This window comes from Drosophila erecta, unplaced genomic scaffold (genome assembly GCF_003286155.1).
Source record: "Drosophila erecta strain 14021-0224.00,06,07 unplaced genomic scaffold, DereRS2 tig00000126-arrow-pilon, whole genome shotgun sequence".
Lineage (NCBI taxonomy): Eukaryota > Metazoa > Arthropoda > Insecta > Diptera > Drosophilidae > Drosophila > Drosophila erecta.
The window spans coordinates 7,388,218-7,405,711 of NW_020825209.1; the positions used below are offsets into that span (position 1 = coordinate 7,388,218).

General features: G+C 45.5%; 2 protein-coding genes across 3 annotated transcripts; one reads left to right on the plus strand and one right to left on the minus strand.

Moving 5' to 3' along the window:
- Positions 1-610: 610 nt before the first annotated feature.
- LOC6550453 (ATP-binding cassette sub-family D member 3) lies at positions 611-8,609 on the plus strand. 2 transcript variants are annotated; one of them, XM_026981754.1, is made up of 9 exons: positions 611-762; positions 1,207-1,405; positions 5,864-5,976; positions 6,047-6,237; positions 6,304-6,401; positions 6,466-6,929; positions 6,988-7,417; positions 7,522-7,696; positions 7,764-8,609. In XM_026981754.1, exons 2-9 carry the CDS (start codon positions 1,293-1,295, stop codon positions 8,175-8,177), a joined length of 1,998 nt encoding a protein of 665 aa, XP_026837555.1. In that variant the 5' UTR covers positions 611-762; positions 1,207-1,292; the 3' UTR covers positions 8,178-8,609. The 2 variants fall into 2 exon arrangements, with proteins under 2 accessions (XP_026837555.1, XP_001977830.1); XM_001977794.3 differs by having other exon boundaries at positions 614-1,001.
- LOC6550454 lies at positions 8,609-12,012 on the minus strand. The gene is made up of 5 exons (XM_001977795.3): positions 10,757-12,012; positions 9,991-10,701; positions 9,481-9,875; positions 9,167-9,401; positions 8,609-9,094 (listed from the first exon to the last, which is right to left on the minus strand). Exons 1-5 carry the CDS (start codon positions 11,732-11,734, stop codon positions 8,801-8,803), a joined length of 2,613 nt encoding a protein of 870 aa, XP_001977831.1. The 5' UTR covers positions 11,735-12,012; the 3' UTR covers positions 8,609-8,800.
- Positions 12,013-17,494: the final 5,482 nt, after the last annotated feature.

Below are 17,494 nucleotides of genomic sequence, written 5' to 3' on the forward strand. Positions count from 1 at the left end.
TTGTGCATTCTAACTGGCCCTGTTGATATCACAATCTCTAATGCTGACTGGCTGTTATTAGATAAGTATTGTGGCCGTTTTTTGTTGAATCATGGGGGTCTGGGGCGAATGTTTCGTACTTCGATAAGCTGGGAGTAGAAAGATCTAGACCGTTCACTCCTTGTTTGGAGTTCAATAAGCTGTTTAGTCTAATCGAAATCTAGGGTTTTAGGCTGTTTTATCAAGGCTGCTATATATTTTAGGTACATTTTAAATTTGTCATTTATAATACGTAACTCTAGGTCAATAGCTTTGACGGCGCTGGTTACATTTTTTGATTATTTAATTTATTATTTTTTCATTGATTGCAAGTAACTATAGTTCTTTAGATATTTATTCATTTAAAAATATTAAAGTTTTTAAAATTGAAGATCATACAAATAAATGAATTTTGATTAGCCTATTTACCTTTGCACTGGCTTAGCATTAGCAATGTCATTTAGTAGTATAAGAATAGAAATTAAATTTTGTTAATCTAAAACATTTAATATCTCAAATTTCGATGGAGGATATATTCGATATGAAATTGAAGGCGATAACTTGTTCGATACCTCTCATCCAGAGAAATAGCCAGAAATAGCTGCCTCCGCAGAACCGCTACCCACACTTTACCGAGGTAGCCAACACTGGCGCAGATCGAACTACAGTTAGTTGCCTGGTGGCTTTTGCGCGTCGCACGTATCACTTCGTCAGGTTTTTCGATTTGGCCGAGCAGAAAAGAGTGTAATTACCAAACAAAGAAATGCGCCTAGCTCAAATTGAATAAATAAAAGGGCCTTTCGTGTGTGACAATCACTTTGTTCACCCCTTTGGCTAGAAAAGGAGCGCCACTAACAGCGGAGGAAGAAGAAGCAGCAACAGCAACACCACAAGTTGTAGTAGAGGAAGAAGAAGCAGTTGCCCAGAGAGAGAGAAAGAGAGCGAGAGAGGACGAAGCAAAGACAGGGCTGTTCGGCAACCAGGTGTTTACATCCTGCTATCCGCCATCTGTGTGTGTGCATGCCTGTGCCTCTGTGTCTGTGTGTGTGTCGTCATCGAGCAGCCGATTTAAATATTGAAATTCGTGCAAAAAACCATAGTGTCTGTTTCCCTTTCATATTTATTTATTATAATTTTTTTTTTTAATTTTTCCCTGTGCCCCCACGTGCGGTTAATCGAACACTGAAGTGCGAACGCGAAATTGCGAATTGTAAAACTTACAAGCTGCCCAAATCGAATCCAAACGAAATCCGTAGCCACATCACAACAGCAGAATGGCCCCGGCTCTGAGCAAGTTGGCCAACAACCAGAGCGCCATCGTCGGCGTGGCGGGCATGACGGCGGCCGTCTGGATAATTGCCTACGGAAAAATGTCCAACAAGAAGAGGTAAGCCCTTAGGTTCTTAATTACGGATTATTCTAGCCACATCTTTTTGCGAAAGGTCTCGGTCTTGACCAATGAAATGTCCGTGATATTGAATTTGATGCGTGTGTACATACATAAATATTTGTTTGTCAAACATATGATGCCAATATAGTGGGTCATCTGGCGGACTGCAAACTGGTTTTTCGATGGCTTTTTCCGCCACACTGTATGCACTTCCCCCTCATTGTAGTACGCTTTCAATTGATTCGTCCAGAACCGTGCACAGTGGGTCAGCCAGTCCGTTTGCTACTCAAAAACAGTTGTTTTTTTTTTTAAATTGAGGTACCCTGAGCCATAATCTCAAGAAGTTTAGGACCATCAGTTCAGTTTGTGCATGCAATTATCATATATCTCTTTAATTTTTGAGTAGTTTAATACATTCACTTAAGTAGATATGAACCAAAGTAGTTTTATCTATTGCACTCTTTTCCTATACATATGTATTTTATTATCTATGAGAGGTATTAATGTATATATTATCTAGGAGGAACGGTGGAATTCCGCTTACTAACCAAGTAGAGCTAGCTAGATAGGCACTATAATTTCCGGCCAAACAGCTCGATCAGCAAAGCCTTCTCGGCTCTCGACAATTATGGTCCGAAGAACCACTTCTTGCGGTCTGCTCCATTGTTGTATCGTTCAAGGATTTCCCTATCGAGCACCTGCGATTCCCCAGTTAATGGCCACGTTTCGGTGCTCGGATGGACTTGGTCTGCTCTTTGGCGCTAATCTAATCGGTATCGCGCCAGTCTACAACACTCCATCTATATGCCCCGTTCCACTTCTCCACTTTCGCCACTCGTGCCGATTATGCTGTTGTTAACGCGCCCGATATTTGGCCATATGCGATGTGCGGTGTTCGGCGCGCAATTCCCGCTATCAGTCCATTCAATCTAATTGAATAAACTGAACGGGGGGAGCGGGCGCATTCGACTATTTGCATGACAGAGCCAATTAATTAGACAGATTGCGGCGGACAAGTGGAGTGCATTGCCGCATTAGCGCATGGGATTGGATGAACCGTAGATGCATGTGCCGCTCGATAATTGTTGTTGGCATTACTCCGAGCTATTCGAGCAATCCGAGTACTCCGAGTACTCCGGTTCCTCCACACCTTCTGCAGAGCACTGTACTTTGGCTGGCGATCGAATTCGAGCATTTTTATTGCGGTGTCTACGGTCGTTGTTTACTTTTTATGCAACTTTTACGGACGAGGTAACTTTTTGCGGGCCTCTTGTGAATGGTCAGTAAATTTATGCGGCGTTCCATTGTTCGAACTCTAAATGGTGCAGTCGGTTCAATGGATGCAGTGACTGGACACTTCAGAGTCCAGTTTCCCTGCGAAACAAATAGGTTTCGTAGGTGCAGCTTATTGGATTATTCCTGAACTTACTCCTCCTTATAGAACTCATTTTATTGTTCATTTTATTTCTTTGTATGATTCATGGATAGTATGAGAGTTTCAACTAAAGGTACTTTTTGACTATAGCAAAGAGTTTCCGAAAAGTAACGCCTCTTACACAACTATCAGGGCGCTTTTTATGGTTCTTTTTATAGGCTCATATCGAGGACAGGCACTCGAACTCACAATGAAATGATTATTGTCAACTGACATGGTTATGTTAGCTTCAAGCTATCCGATCCACCAAGGGAAGGACAACACCCAAGCGCATCTGTCCAAAAGTCCAAACACTCTGACATCCAGCAGCCTGTCTTGCAATCGAACACGCAGCCATTATTGGGCAGTTTGCTCATGGTGTTGCAACGCACTCGATTGTGCCCATACCCATACCATACCTACACCCATACCCATTCCGTGGATGGCATGATGACACCCGAGTATAAAGCATAAACATTACAGCCGTGCCTTTTAATGACTTGCGCCAGGCGCACAACTTTGGACAGGGAAAAAGCAGAGGACCAGTGGCTACTGGTTTCATTTTTCCATTTTCTTTTCCATTGCCAGCTCTTTGCCTTTGGTGTGGGGTAATGGGGAATAGGTGTTAATTTGTGTACCACTTTGTTGTGTTTTTCGCAGGTAGACACATTCTCGCCCTGCCTGCTGTTGCGCAATACTGGGCTTGTACGTGTGCTTGTGCTCCAGAGTTTCGGATGGGAAAGAAGTGGACTCATTCAGTCCGTGGAATGAGACCTTGTGCCCGGTAAACGCTTGGCCCTGGGTAATCGGATTGCCCCGAAAGGCAGCCATTTGTCGTGTAATTTGTATAATTTTCGCCTTTACTCGGCCGGTGCGTGAAATGAGATCGTAATTTCAATGCAGATTCGCAGCCGAGCTCTGACATTTGCACCTGTTGCGGATGCCACGTTGCCAAGGCCTCCCGCTCGCTCAATCTCTCTCTTCCGAGACATCGCCGAGACATTGGAATCGAGTGAGCGCGTTACTGCCGGCAGACTGACTACAGGTCCACAGGTAACAGTCAAGGCAACAGGTGATGAGTGTGCCCGCCGAGCTATCTATCTTTTGGCGAGCATTCAGACATATCAGACATTAGCTCGATAGGGGCCGCTATATGGCAAAAAGAACCAGTGAACTTCGATCGCAATCTCTATCTGAGTCAGCCGGCAACCGATCTTCTCGCGCCCGGGTTCAATGTGCCCCCCATTTGGCGATCGCCGGCGATTAGAGAAAGAGAGCTTTTGGATGAATCGAATGGGCAGGCTAATGGGTATGGGTATGGCAATGGGAGCCACCGGAGTGACCTATGGACCCAAACACATGTTCCACGTTAAGGCTGTGAAAACAAGTTTAATATACGAATCCAAAAAGGAAAACCACACGAGAGACAGCCAGACACACGGACCGATTGTAAGACAGACAGATGGACACATATACAAACATGTATATATCAATAAATACAAGAGCTCTATGAATAATTCAGTGATCTGCGCAGCGATATCTAAGAAATAACCAAGTCATCACGACTAGTCGCTTTTTCCAGCCTGCAGATAACCAAGGCGCGAGCTTTGTACTTTGTTTGGCGTAACACACCAGTAGCACCACCGACACAACCACTACCAGCTCCACCGCCCCACATCTCGTAACCCACATCATCCACCTTGTCGCATAGACTTCGTACCTTGGCGATGTCGGACTCCATCCGATCCGATGGACTAGTGGCTTTGTCTTGAGCTGCTCAGCGCTGCCGGCGCTCTTAATTGGGCACCAGTTTTTATCCTGACCTTTGATTCCACACGGATTAGCTGCTCAAGAGGATTGGAACCCTTTTCTTTGGAGTATTTCATGCAGCAAATGAAAATGCACTATTTTACAGTACACTTATGCAAAAGCGATAAAGGAAGCCCATAGCTTGAAAACATTGAAAGACATTGATAAATAATGGAGTAAAATTTCCATGCAATCTAAAAAGCGTATATCTGGGTACTTAAAATTATAATCCGTGTTATCGATAAAACTCGGAAAAGTTATTCTAAACATTTGGTGAATTCCCACAAAATCTTTCACATTAGGTCGTTAAATGCTGGATTTTAAAGTTACCCAGATGATTTATTGATCGATTAAATGGCATTTCAGTTTGAAAAGTTCCAATGCAATAGAAGTTTGCCTATATCTTCTGGGTAATGAGCTAAAATGATTGCAGCAAATTTATTTGCAGTATTGCTGCATATACCGAAAAATGTTTGTTTATCAAACGAGTCGAGTATTTGGAGTGGCAATTTGTTAGCATACACAAAATTTAACGACAAACAGGCTTCATGTGCATAATTTACCGGATTGTAAAGTACGATGGGTGATCGAGCCGTTTTCATTTCATTTCAGCCTAATGAAGTGCGGTGATGTGAAAAGTCATGGCTCATCTCAGCCTCTTAATTGTTAGATTTAATCGCACACCTCCATTGCAAATAAATTACTTTATGGAGGCATTAAACACGAAGTTCGTTCTTTATTTGTAGCGGCCAATAATAGCGACTTGCTATGAAAATGCAAAGGTTGATATTCAAATTGGCTATATGAACAGGGACTTAAACCTTTGCAATTTAATTTATAAATTTGTAAACTCGACTTGCTAATTAACGAAACTGCACAATATTGTTGACTAATAGCTGTTTACAAAGATAAGACTATTTATTTATCCATCCCAATTATCTGCTTCCCTCATACCCTCATACACCATACTTATTTATTGTTATACTTAACTGGAGGTAAAGTAAAAGTCGAGGACAATGTGAAGGGCAACGAGGCAGCACTTTTGCAAATCTGGTTCTTTTAGGTTACTTATCACTAAGTTATTGATGCAACCAGTAAGCCAAGGGAGTTATTAAGTCTTTTTGATAGACATAGAATGGTTTCATATCAAATTGTATTCCTTCAAACGGCGTATAGATTAGCTACAACCGTTGCCAAGCTATTGAACTTCTCCATTGAATTCTCAATTGCAGAAAACCCGGCTATGAGGACAAGATTCAATACACAATCGCCGAGAAGAAGGAGAAGAAGGCGGCAAAGGCGCACGTTAACTCAGTATTCTTCAAACAGCTCCGCCAGCTACTCCGTAAGTGGATTCATTGATACCCCAGCAGCTCCTCGGCTCGCCTGCAATCTTCTGTGCCTTTCCCTTGCAGCCATCCTCATTCCCGGCTTCTGGAGCGTTGAGACTGGCCTGCTCTTCCTGGTGGCCGCCGCACTGATTGGCCGCTCTGTGAGCGACATCTGGATGATCCAGAACGCGACGGTGGTGGAGAGCACCATCATACACATGAATCGCACCAAGTTCAAGTCGGCGCTGCTCAAATACCTGACAGCTCTGCCAGCGGTATGAAATACTAAATAAATGACCTAACAACAAATAGTACAACCATCATGTGGTCGTTTCCTGCAGATCTCGGTTGTGACCAACGTCCTCAAGTGGAGTTTGGGTGAGCTGAAGCTGAGGTTCCGCACCAACCTCACACACCACCTGTACAGTCAGTACCTAAAGTGAGTGCCATGGTTAGACAACTGCGCTATTTGGCAGACATTAACAACACATGTTCGATTGCAGCGGCTACACCTACTACAAAATGTCCAACCTGGACAACAGGATAGCCAACGCCGACCAGCTGCTGACCACGGACATCGACAAGTTCTGCGAGAGCGCCACGGACCTCTATTCCAACATCAGCAAGCCCGTGCTGGACATCTTCATCTATGTGTACCGTCTGACGGTGAACCTGGGCGGCAAGACGCCATCGATCCTGATGCTCTACCTGCTGTTCGCCGGCGTCTTCTTGACACGCCTGCGCCGCCCCACTGGTCGCCTGACCGTCGAGGAGCAGAAACTAGAGGGCGAGTTCCGCTATGTGAACAGCCGGCTGATCACCAACTCAGAGGAGGTGGCCTTCTACCAGGGCAACGTGCGCGAGAAGCTCACGCTGCTGGCCAGCTACTCCAAGCTGCGTTCGCATCTGCGCAAGTTCCTCGAGTTCCGCGTCAGCATGGGCATCATCGACAATATTATCGGCAAATGTACGAGTGCATAAATTTACGCCCAAGTGCAACTGATCCCAACAGCTTTCTCTCACAGATTTCGCCTCCATTGTGGGCTTCTACGCCGTCTCCATTCCGTTCTTCTCGGAAAACCATCCGCTTCTGTCCGGGGAGCACAGCGGTCAGCGCCTGCAGGCCTACTACACCTACGGACGCATGTTGGTCAAGCTGGCGGAGGCCATTGGTCGCCTGGTGCTCGCTGGACGCGAGATGTCCCGTCTGGCCGGATTCACCGCCCGCATGACCGAGCTAATTAAGGTGCTGAGCGACCTCAATAAGGGCACCTACGAACGCACCATGGTGAACGGCAACAACCTCGCGCAAAACGCCGTCGGATCAGCGTCAAGCAATTTTGGACCAAACAAGGGCATCATGTGCTTCGAGGACAACATCATCCGCTTCGAAAAGGTGCCACTGGTGACGCCCAACGGCGATGTCCTGCTGCAGGAGCTGTCCTTTGAAGTGAAGTAAGCATGCATATGATACTACTGGGCTGCTACGGGGATCGGGACTCAATGTGTTAAGCTTGTAGCTTGAATGTTAAGTTGCTCATTGATCCGTTTCATTGCAGGTCTGGCACAAACGTTCTGGTGTGCGGTCCCAACGGCTGTGGCAAGTCCTCCCTGTTCCGCATCCTCGGTGAGCTGTGGCCGACGTGGGGCGGAAAGGTGACGAAACCCTCCCGCGGCAAGCTTTTCTACGTACCTCAGAGGCCCTACATGACGCTGGGAACACTGCGTGACCAGGTGAGAAGGGACTTAATAGTAGTATGTAGAGTGTCTTTGTAACACATGCATCTGCTGTTGTCGACAGATCATTTATCCACACACGCGCGATGACATGCGTCGCCTGGGACACAGCGACGAGGATCTCATGCACTACCTGGACATCGTGCAGCTGACCTATCTGGAGCAGCGCGAGAACGGCCTGGACGCCATCGAGGACTGGATCGATGTGCTGTCCGGCGGCGAGAAGCAGCGCATTGCAATGGCCCGCCTCTTCTACCACAAGCCGCAGTTCGCCATTCTGGACGAGTGTACCAGTGCCGTATCCGTGGACGTGGAGGGCAAGATGTACAGCTACTGCCGCGAGGTGGGCATTACGCTGTTCACGGTCTCGCACCGCAAGTCCCTGTGGGCGCACCATGACTACTACCTCCAGTTCGACGGCCGGGGCAGTTACGAGTTTTCGACCATCGATCAGGATAAGGACCACTTCGGCTCCTAAAACTAGCAATTCCCATTCTTCCGCAAGCCCGATGACCAGGACCAGATACTGCGCAGCCGAAACATCTGTGTTGGCAACTCGCGATCCGTCTCATCCCGCTCTGGCTTCTCCTCCTCCTCCTGGTGCACTGTATATACCGAGATTGTATATATTGCAAGTTGGAAATCCTTTCTTGTTTCGTTTGTGATTGTTTCTTTTGTACGCTATTCCACACTATATTCCGTTTTATTATAATATCCTCCGCTGGGATTTTAGATGTGTAACTCTGAGAATCGAGCTGGTGTTAGTGATGTAAGCGTAATTGGCGCACAGCCACAAGCGATGGATGAGCGTTTAGAAAACCTTTTAGTAAATAACACACCTATACCTGTAGACCGCACAAGTCCCAAATCGCGCATAGAGAACTTATAGTATATTGTAAAGTACACTTGGCTTATTCAAATGTTTTGTATTTTTGGTTGAATTGGAATTGGAATGGAACCTTGCACGACAACAATGTATTGCATTAAACAGTGCAAGACGCAATAAATGTATATAAATATGAAAAAAAACGTTTTGATGCCGGATGTAAAGGTAATTAGATGCTAGGCTAAACTAAATTAAAAATGAGTTGCAGTTGAGTCTCAGGCCTTCCGTTTCGGCTTTTTGCTCTCCATTAGACTCATGATTGTCTTCCGCAAGTCCTCCGTCTCCTTCTGTTCCATCTCGAGGTTCTCAATCTGATCCTTGCGCTCCTGCAGCTGCGTCTCCAGTACGGAAATCAGGTCCTCCGACTTCTTGCGGGCCTCCCGCTGCTCGTCAAGAGCCTTGTGCGTCTTGGCCAAATCCCGATCACGCTCCGCGATGGTGCGCAGCTTCTCCGTCATGTCCTGTTCGTAGGCCAACATGGACTTCTTGAGTTTGTCGATACGAGAGGTCTAAAAAAAGAGTGCCGAAAGACATGAGTCAATACCTGGAGTGCTCTGGCGATCTTATACTATGGTTCTTACGTTCTCCTTGTTGTGTGCCTCCAGCTTAGTGAGCTCCTCGGTTTTGGCATTCAGGCTCGTTCGCAGCTCCTCGCAGTCTTTTTGTAGCTCGGCCATCTCTGACTTTTTCACGAGTAATCGGCGTTCGCTGGCCTGCAAATGGACGGAGTTCTCGGACATCTGCTTGAGTAGGTTGGTCATGTTGCTCTTCAGTTCGACCGTCTGCTGTTTAAGATCCTTACACTGTGTCTGCAGCCTAGGAAAGTGTAGTTCATGTGATTAAAGTACGTAATCCTTGCGCGAGTTATATTGCGCTGGAAATGAACTTCGCCTACCGTTCTTGGCTGATGAGCAGCTCAAAGTTGGTAGACTGGAAGCGTTCAAGCTCGGCACTCTGCACGTGGGCCAGTTGTGTGCCACTAACCAGCTGCTGGCCAGTCTGTTCAAGGCGCTGTTGCAGGCTCACCACGGCGCCGTTCAGGCTGTCGATGCGGTGGTTGTACAGCTCGATCACCTGCGAGATGGGTGCCGATGCCAGTTCGTTGCGGCGCACAATGCCTCCGATGCTCTCCAGAAGTGCGTTGACCCTCTGGGCCATTTCTTTGTCGGTGAAGGTGCGATGGCCCTTAAGGATCGAGCTCAGGTTGCGCCACTGTTCGGCCTGGTCGCTGCAGACAGCTGAAGCCCCCGCCATCGTTCCACTTGGACTAGAGGTGATTTCAGCCACATGCTTTAGAGGGAGTAAGAAGGCGATAATAGATGTTAATAGGTATAAAGTCAGTCGTACATAGACAATCAATTTATCAATTAAATATAAGTTGCAAAGCAAGTTCCGAAGTGCATACCTTTGCTACAGCTGCCTTGGGAAAGTGCTCGAACTGCGCAATTTGTAGAACTGCACCGACCAGCGCTTCGCTTTTGCTGACCATACCGCGGGCCAAGCAGTGCTGTAGCTGCGGCTGCTCCAGCAGCGTGCAGCACTTGTCCAGGTAGGCCTTCTTGGCGATGCCGGCGACATTGACGAGCAGCAGCAGGCAAAAGCAAGCCTTTTCCACCTCGGACTGCGCCAGGCTCTGTGTACTGAGGAACTGCGGAACGAGGGCGAGCGGTGCCGCTAGGATCTTATCGAAGTACGATTCGGACACCTTGGACAGCACAAGTTTTTCGGTTTTCGTCTCCTGGAGCAGGGCGATCAGCAGGCGCAGAGTGGCTAACACTTGGCCGGGCTTTGTATCCGGTCGCTCGGCGCTGGCAACCAAACTGACCACGTGAGAGGGATCGCGTGCGATCATCTGGGCCACCGCTGCCCGTTTGCCCAGGCGCAACAGGGTGACGAGCAGCTCAATGGCCGCCACGCCGCACTGATCGGAACCCAGCCAGTCGCCGACCATCTCATACAGACGCGGCGTGATGGAGTCCAGGCTGATGCAGGTGTTGGGGTCCTGGGACAGCTGCAGAATGTAGCTAACGAGGCGGAAGACCAGGCCGAGGGAAATCTGTTGGTGCTTGCGCGTCTCTTCCTGCGAGTCGTCCATGCCGCTGCGAGCGTCGATTTGCTGAAAGGGGGAAACTGTTAGAAGTGCTTTCAGCAGAATATCCAGAGCCACTCACGTCCAGCAGCTTCTCCACATCCTGGCAAAAGTGGCCATGCGACAACATCGCCCGATGCAGGCCGGCGTGGCTCTGCGAGTCCAACAGGAAGTCTGCGATGTGCCGCAGCTGGGCCACGTTCCAGTGCTTCAGGCAGTCCTCGATGCCGGCGAACGCCATACGCAGGAAGGTGCACAGCTCGGACTGCTCGAAGGCGTAAACGTCCTCCGAGAGGATGATAAGCATTTTGTAGGCCAGCAGGCCGTAGTTCTGTATGCACCGGCAAAAGGAGGATATGTTGACGCTGCGCAGGAAGAGGAACAGCACGGCGAAGTTCTTGTAGCAGAGGTTCACCAGCACGGAGAGGGCGAGCAGCGCATGTGTGTCGTCATCGTCGCGAATTGAGCCACTATTCGTGCTGCTTGAGCCGTCATCCGTACCCAGAACGATCCCCACTAGGTGCTCGATCAGCGCTGCCAGGTAGGGCTCCTCCCAGGCGATGTGTATACCGTATGTGAGGTCCTGCAGCAGCACCAGCAGCCGGTGCACCCGTTCCGTTCGTTTGGTCCGCCTTATGAGCACTCCCAGCAGCGGCACGAAGCAGAACTTCTCGACGATCGCCTGACGGGCCTCCAGATTCCGGCTGCAGTGCTGCACCAGTGCGACGCAGGCCCACAGCACATCGCCATCGGCACCCTCGTTCTCCAGGGCGCCCATCAGCGCGTGCAGATCCACGTAGAAGCGGGCTAGCTCCAGGTTGCCCGGCGTGGGGGCGAAGTGCGCCGGCTGCACCTTGGTGCCCAGCAGCGCTACGCTGCGCTGCACGTAGACCAGCGACTCCTCGGAGCGCTGCGCCTGGAAGGTGGCAACGCGCATCCTGAACTCCCGCACATAGCCGACGGCCAGCGTGGCGCCCGCGTCCTGGGACGCCAGCGGCGACTCCTGGCCGTTGTGGTTGCCCCCGCCGCCCGCCGATGTGTGGTTCCGCATCGTAGCCATTCGGTCCCGATCCGTTCGCGAAAAAAAGATTGCCCTTGGCTCTCGAGAAAGAAAAACAACAAGCGTCAAACAGAAAATATTTTCGAAAATTCTCGATAGCTTGCCGCTAGAAGGATCGATACAGCGCGGCGCTATCGATTGGCATGGCGTTCCAGCCCTAGTCGCTTCGTAAACTATTTTTTAGTGCTGCAAAGCGGCATACAACATTTAAATTTTATTTGAAAAAGCAGAGAAACACTTTTCCGTTAAAACATTTTATTAAGTGTTACTGTTACTTTAAAAGTAATTAAGCCACTGTTACGGGTGAATTCTTAACACATAACACTTGTAACACATTTTCCGCACTTTTCATTCTATATATTTGAAGTAGTAATAAGATATTACAATGTCACCCTTAACTGGTTTTAAAATTTTGGAAAATTGGGATTTTGGGAATAGGTAATAAGTTGTGAGTTGAGTAATAAGTTGATTTGTTAGATCATACTGCTTTTTCTTGTTAAAATTTACTTAAAAAGTTACAAATTTGATTAAAAGCCAACGGCAAAGACTTAGAAACACAGTTTTCAATATCGCCTTAGAGCGTAGTTCTGAGTGTGCTCGAACTACTATCACTTTTTTGTCAGCCAGCGATTTTGGCCTGGCTTGCCTCATGTTCGAAGCGATAAAAAAGCTATGGCTTATGCTTTCTGCACATTAGGGGCTCAGCCCAGTGTCCACCCACCGCCCAATCGACATCAGCAATGCCCAGAGCTGAAAGCATGCGTAATTCCGAGGGGTTGAGCAACGCACATGTGGCACCGCAGTGGAGCAGCAAGCTCCCACATCCAAGCGCCATCCCCCGATCTCCACCTCCTGGCAAACAAAAGGGAGGTTTGCTGTCCAGCAAGGAAAATTCGTTTTGATTTTGCATGGACTTTTCAAAATTTATGCGCTATTTGAAATGTAACGCACGTGTGTCCGTGTGTGTCCGTATGTGTCCGTCGTCCTGCTCCCATGTGTTTGTATATTTAAACGAAATTAAATATCCAAAGGGGCAGGGAGGCGGAATTTAAGGCTTGCTCGACCGAAAGTAGGATAAGCCAGGAATTTAAGCAGACCTAAGGTTCAGCAAAATGGGTACAAAATTGTTGCAATTAATAAAATGGATGGCAATTCTGTATGCTAAATTTGCTATAAGTAGACGTTGTTTGAAATGGAACTAAATTGGTATTGAGAAAAGCCATTCTATACATTGTTTTTAAAAATAAAAGTAAGCAATAAAAAATATTCACACCTTGCAGCACATTCGCATTTTATATTATATTATATGATATTATTTTGCTCAGTGCACAAATCCCGCTTACCCACACATGGCGAATTTAAATCGTGTATATGTACAGGCGTTGTGTAGTGGAAAGTTTCAATATTGGCTCAGCCGAAGGTCGCTGGAGGGGGGCACGAGGTGGGTGGTTAACAGCCCAACTGCCCAAAAACGCCCACAGTGACAGCACATATGTGGGCACACACTTACACACATGCGTGCCCATGTATGTATATTTATTTACATTATTCATGCACACACACACACATCGGCACTTTTGAAAAATGCGTTTTATTCAAAGCGGAAGCATCACGCTCTGACCAAGGAATCGACGGTGGGCGAAGTGGGCGAAGTGGGCGATGGGTGGTGGGCTGAGTCGGATGCTCGGTTCCCGGGGGGATTTGGACTTCAAGGTCTCCGATTCCGTGCTTCGAGCTTCCAGCTTCGAGCCCCCAGCAGATGGACTCAACTTTGCCTCGTTTGCTCAACCCGAAATGTCAGACGCATTTGGTGGGCTTACACAGTCCCTTACAAGTTGGTAAACATATTTGCTGTGTTTGCAATTGTCAAGGTACATAGTTTATACGCAAATTGCCCACGCATATCCCTTAACTTGTGTTTTAGCCCAGCAATAGAAATAGTGGTAAATTTAGCTAACCATTTTAGCTGCACAAAATGCCAACTAAAATACGTGGCTTAATTGCTTACTTCTCGCTGATTCAATATTAAACAACTTAAGTTAGTCCGGAAAACCCACAAAATGATTTAACTATGAGCTTATATGCAGCTGAAAGTAAAATGAAAGTTACATATGTCAAATGAAGGCAATAAGTTGCATTTTATGACTATCTGTATCCTTTTACTCAACGAAAAACAGCTCTAATATAAAATTGAATGTTGCTAAAGAGGCAACCCAATATAAAATGTCCAGTAACATGGAAAAGCTTCTGGCCAGTGGATTAAATTGGAGCTCCCCCTGCTTATAAGCCAGATTAGAATTGCCAAGGTAAGCGGTGGTTGGACCTGCATAACAGACAATCCAACTTTCACCCATCAGCAGATGCGCATCTGTGGATCGTCTTATATCCCTGACCCGCCTCAATTTCGATTACCTTGTGACTTTCCACTTTCCTCTTTTCTTCAACCACTCCCCGATTTTCCCTGATTTTTCCAGCGCGGCTGCAGCGAATGCAACCAAATCGGATTGTTTAATCAAAAGTCTGGCACACACCTACACACAAACTCAAAAGTCATTTGGACAATGGAAAACGGACCCTGAACGGCGGACAGGAACATGAATCGATTTTCGGGCTGTGTAACCGGCTTTGCCCGAAATGCTATTATCTTTCTTGATTTTCCACTGGATTAAGTACACACACAGAGAAAATATTGTTAGTTAAACGTTGTTGGATACTAAGCATAATAAAAATATAACATTTTTTCTGGAATTATCTCCAACTATATAATAAAGTATTATATATACAATGTATATCTTTATTTTATATATGCACAAAAATACCAAGTAATGTATCAGTTTTGATGTAATAATTACCATGTTAAGCCAACAAGAAACAAATAAAAGGTGCAGTATTGTTATAGGCCTATCTTATTTTAAAGGGCACGCCTTTTCTCTCAGTGCACATGGGCGTTCCCTTGAGAGAGCGGAGGTGCAACGAAATGCCGTCCTCTGAGTTCCTTGTTCTTCCCACACAGAACTCAATAACTTGGCGTGCAACAATAAATTACGGCCATATGACAGACACATTGCGTCTTAGAGAGAATGGAAACTATTCTCTCTGGTGTCCTTGAGCTATTGTTTTCAGTGTAGCGCGTTTATGGGACAGCAAAATTGCGATCAACAAAGGTAACACCAAAGCAAACAAAAGAACTAATCGCTGATAACTGAAAGTCATTATAGCAATCGATACAAATATCAAGAATATGTAAAGATAAAAAAATGTATTCTTGTTTACAACATGTTTCTAAAAATACAAGCAAAATATACAAGGATATACAGTCTTGCACATAAAGATATGCATAAGATATGCTGATACTATATGCTGATTAAGTGTAAAAAGCACTCTGTTTTTAAATGTGGACTTACAACTGTTTTCATTTCTGAAATCTTTGTACTTCGAGAACTGACCACGCATAAACATTGCTCCTGGCCAGCCCACCTGATTTTCCTCCACTGACGGCACTTCCACCATCAAATGCACGCAGTGCAAGCTACTTCGTTTATCAATACCCGCTCTCCGTGGTGTTCGTAGTTTTTCCGAGCCCGGAAAACTGCCGGTCGTCGGGCCGTCGCCACTACCTGTTGATTCCCTTCCATTTCCATTTCCACGGCTGCGGTGATGGCGATGGCGTCATTCCAAATGATGCACGGCGCCTTTTAGTTGGACACGGTCTGCGTGATTCCGCCCCAGACTTTTTCATTTCCACATTTCCATCCCCTGTAATCGTTCGTGTACCTGCCTGCTTTTCAAGTACGTGCATCTACACTCTGGAAAACTGAAAGCAATTGCTGTGCAAATTAATCATCAAATGCTTAATGGGAAAATCTGTTTAATTTCCTATCTGTTGATAGTTTTCTATGTAGAGAGAGTGAATTGCAAGCAACTTTTTCAAAACTGGTTCTTCTTAATCGAATATAAGTGTCTGCTAATTGATTAGTTTATGTTTTGGCAACCCAGCGAAGATTGAATATGTACTTTTTTAAGCTCTTAATTTTCTATGACGATTTTTCTTCGTGGAGAATGTATTTCGTAAGGACGTCGCGATAATTACCATCCCCTCCAAAAATCCCAGTAAAACCAGAAGGCTGTAGTTTACATTCTTTATTTCGGTTCAAAAAAATTCATTTTTCCTCTGTCGTGTGTCAGTTTTGCATTACTTTGCTTTCAATACCTTTTGGTTTCTTTTTTTGGCTTGACAATTTCGGGTTTCCTTCTGTGTGAGGGGGAAGGGGGGAAGTGGGCGGGGGAGAGACCCGCCGTTTACATGGATGTACACATACTCGTAAATGTATGTACAGGTGTATTACAATTTGGTTCACTGCTGGCGATTCTCGTGCATAAATTCATTTGGGTACATTGAGATGTGCTTATTAGAGAACTCACATACATATACATATATATATATATAAATATATTTATATATGTATATCTATATATATAAATTTAGATACAATTGGCCTGTTGCCAATGTATTTAACACTGAGTTTTCCTAACTTCTATTATATAAAATCTTTGTTAAAATTCCTGATACGAGAAGGATTCTCTTGAGGTTACTTGTTTCTTGTTCGGTATCTTGCTGTTGCATCTGAAGTCGCTATAAGTTGTTAAAAATGTACAAATACCAATGCACGCACACACAACATATAGAAAAAAACATTGTTTTCAATCGACAATGATTCTGGCTTTATTCAACCATTATCTGTGTGCTTTTCTAATGTTTGTGCCATTTTTGGTGGAGCGATAGAGGTACACGGTTCCATGTCGAATTTTCTGATATAATTATAGTGTTTTTTCATTTTTTTTGGCATTACTACAACACACAGGTGGGAAATTCTTTTACAAACCAAACGGATTTCAAGAACCATTTATAACCTTAACCGTATTGATTGAGACTTTGCCGAAGTGCGAATTAAATAGAATATTTTGGGTTGTATGGTAATTTCCGGTCGGTTTGTAAATGAACCACCCATATTTACATACACATATCATGCTTTTGGCGATTGTTCAACTTTACCTATAAACTTTTTGGCGGTTTCAGTGTTTCAGTGTTTCAGTGTTCGTTTTTCACTTGGTGCTGCTTAAAAATTTCCTTTAAATATATACCCGATCATCATATTCGTATATGTGTGTATAATTTGTAGGTTTCATGCGGGTTTTGTGCTCCCTTTAGTTCAATAATTAATTGCTAAAATTTAACATGTAGTTGCTACATAATTTAAATATGTTTAGTTTCTCTCGCTTTTGTTTTTCCTTGAAGAAATTGCATTTAGCTCAGATCGAAAGGGTCGTCATAATCTGAACCAAAGTGATTTGCCTGCATCAAGTATTGCTTAGGTGTTCTGCATCAAGAAAAAAAATAACTATAGTTTGCGCATAGTTGCAAACACAAACAAAGGGAGGAATGAAATAGATTCGGTGTTCCGAAAAATTTAATAATCCTGCAAGGATATTCTTTAAATTTGCGACATTTGGATTGTTTTCTAATGAATCGTTTTTATGTTTATGAATCGGTTTTATTAGGCATAGTTGGCAAATAGATAGATATATATAAAGATAGCGGACAAATTCCAAATTTTATTGTTCAGATTACAGGACTAATTGCTTGCAGGACCATCGAAATCACTTGTTTCGCTGCCACTCTAGTTCTCAATTGGATTTTCGTTGTTGAGATGGATGGGGCAGGGTGTGGGTGTGGTCGCCGCCCGCCCACCTTGGGCCACC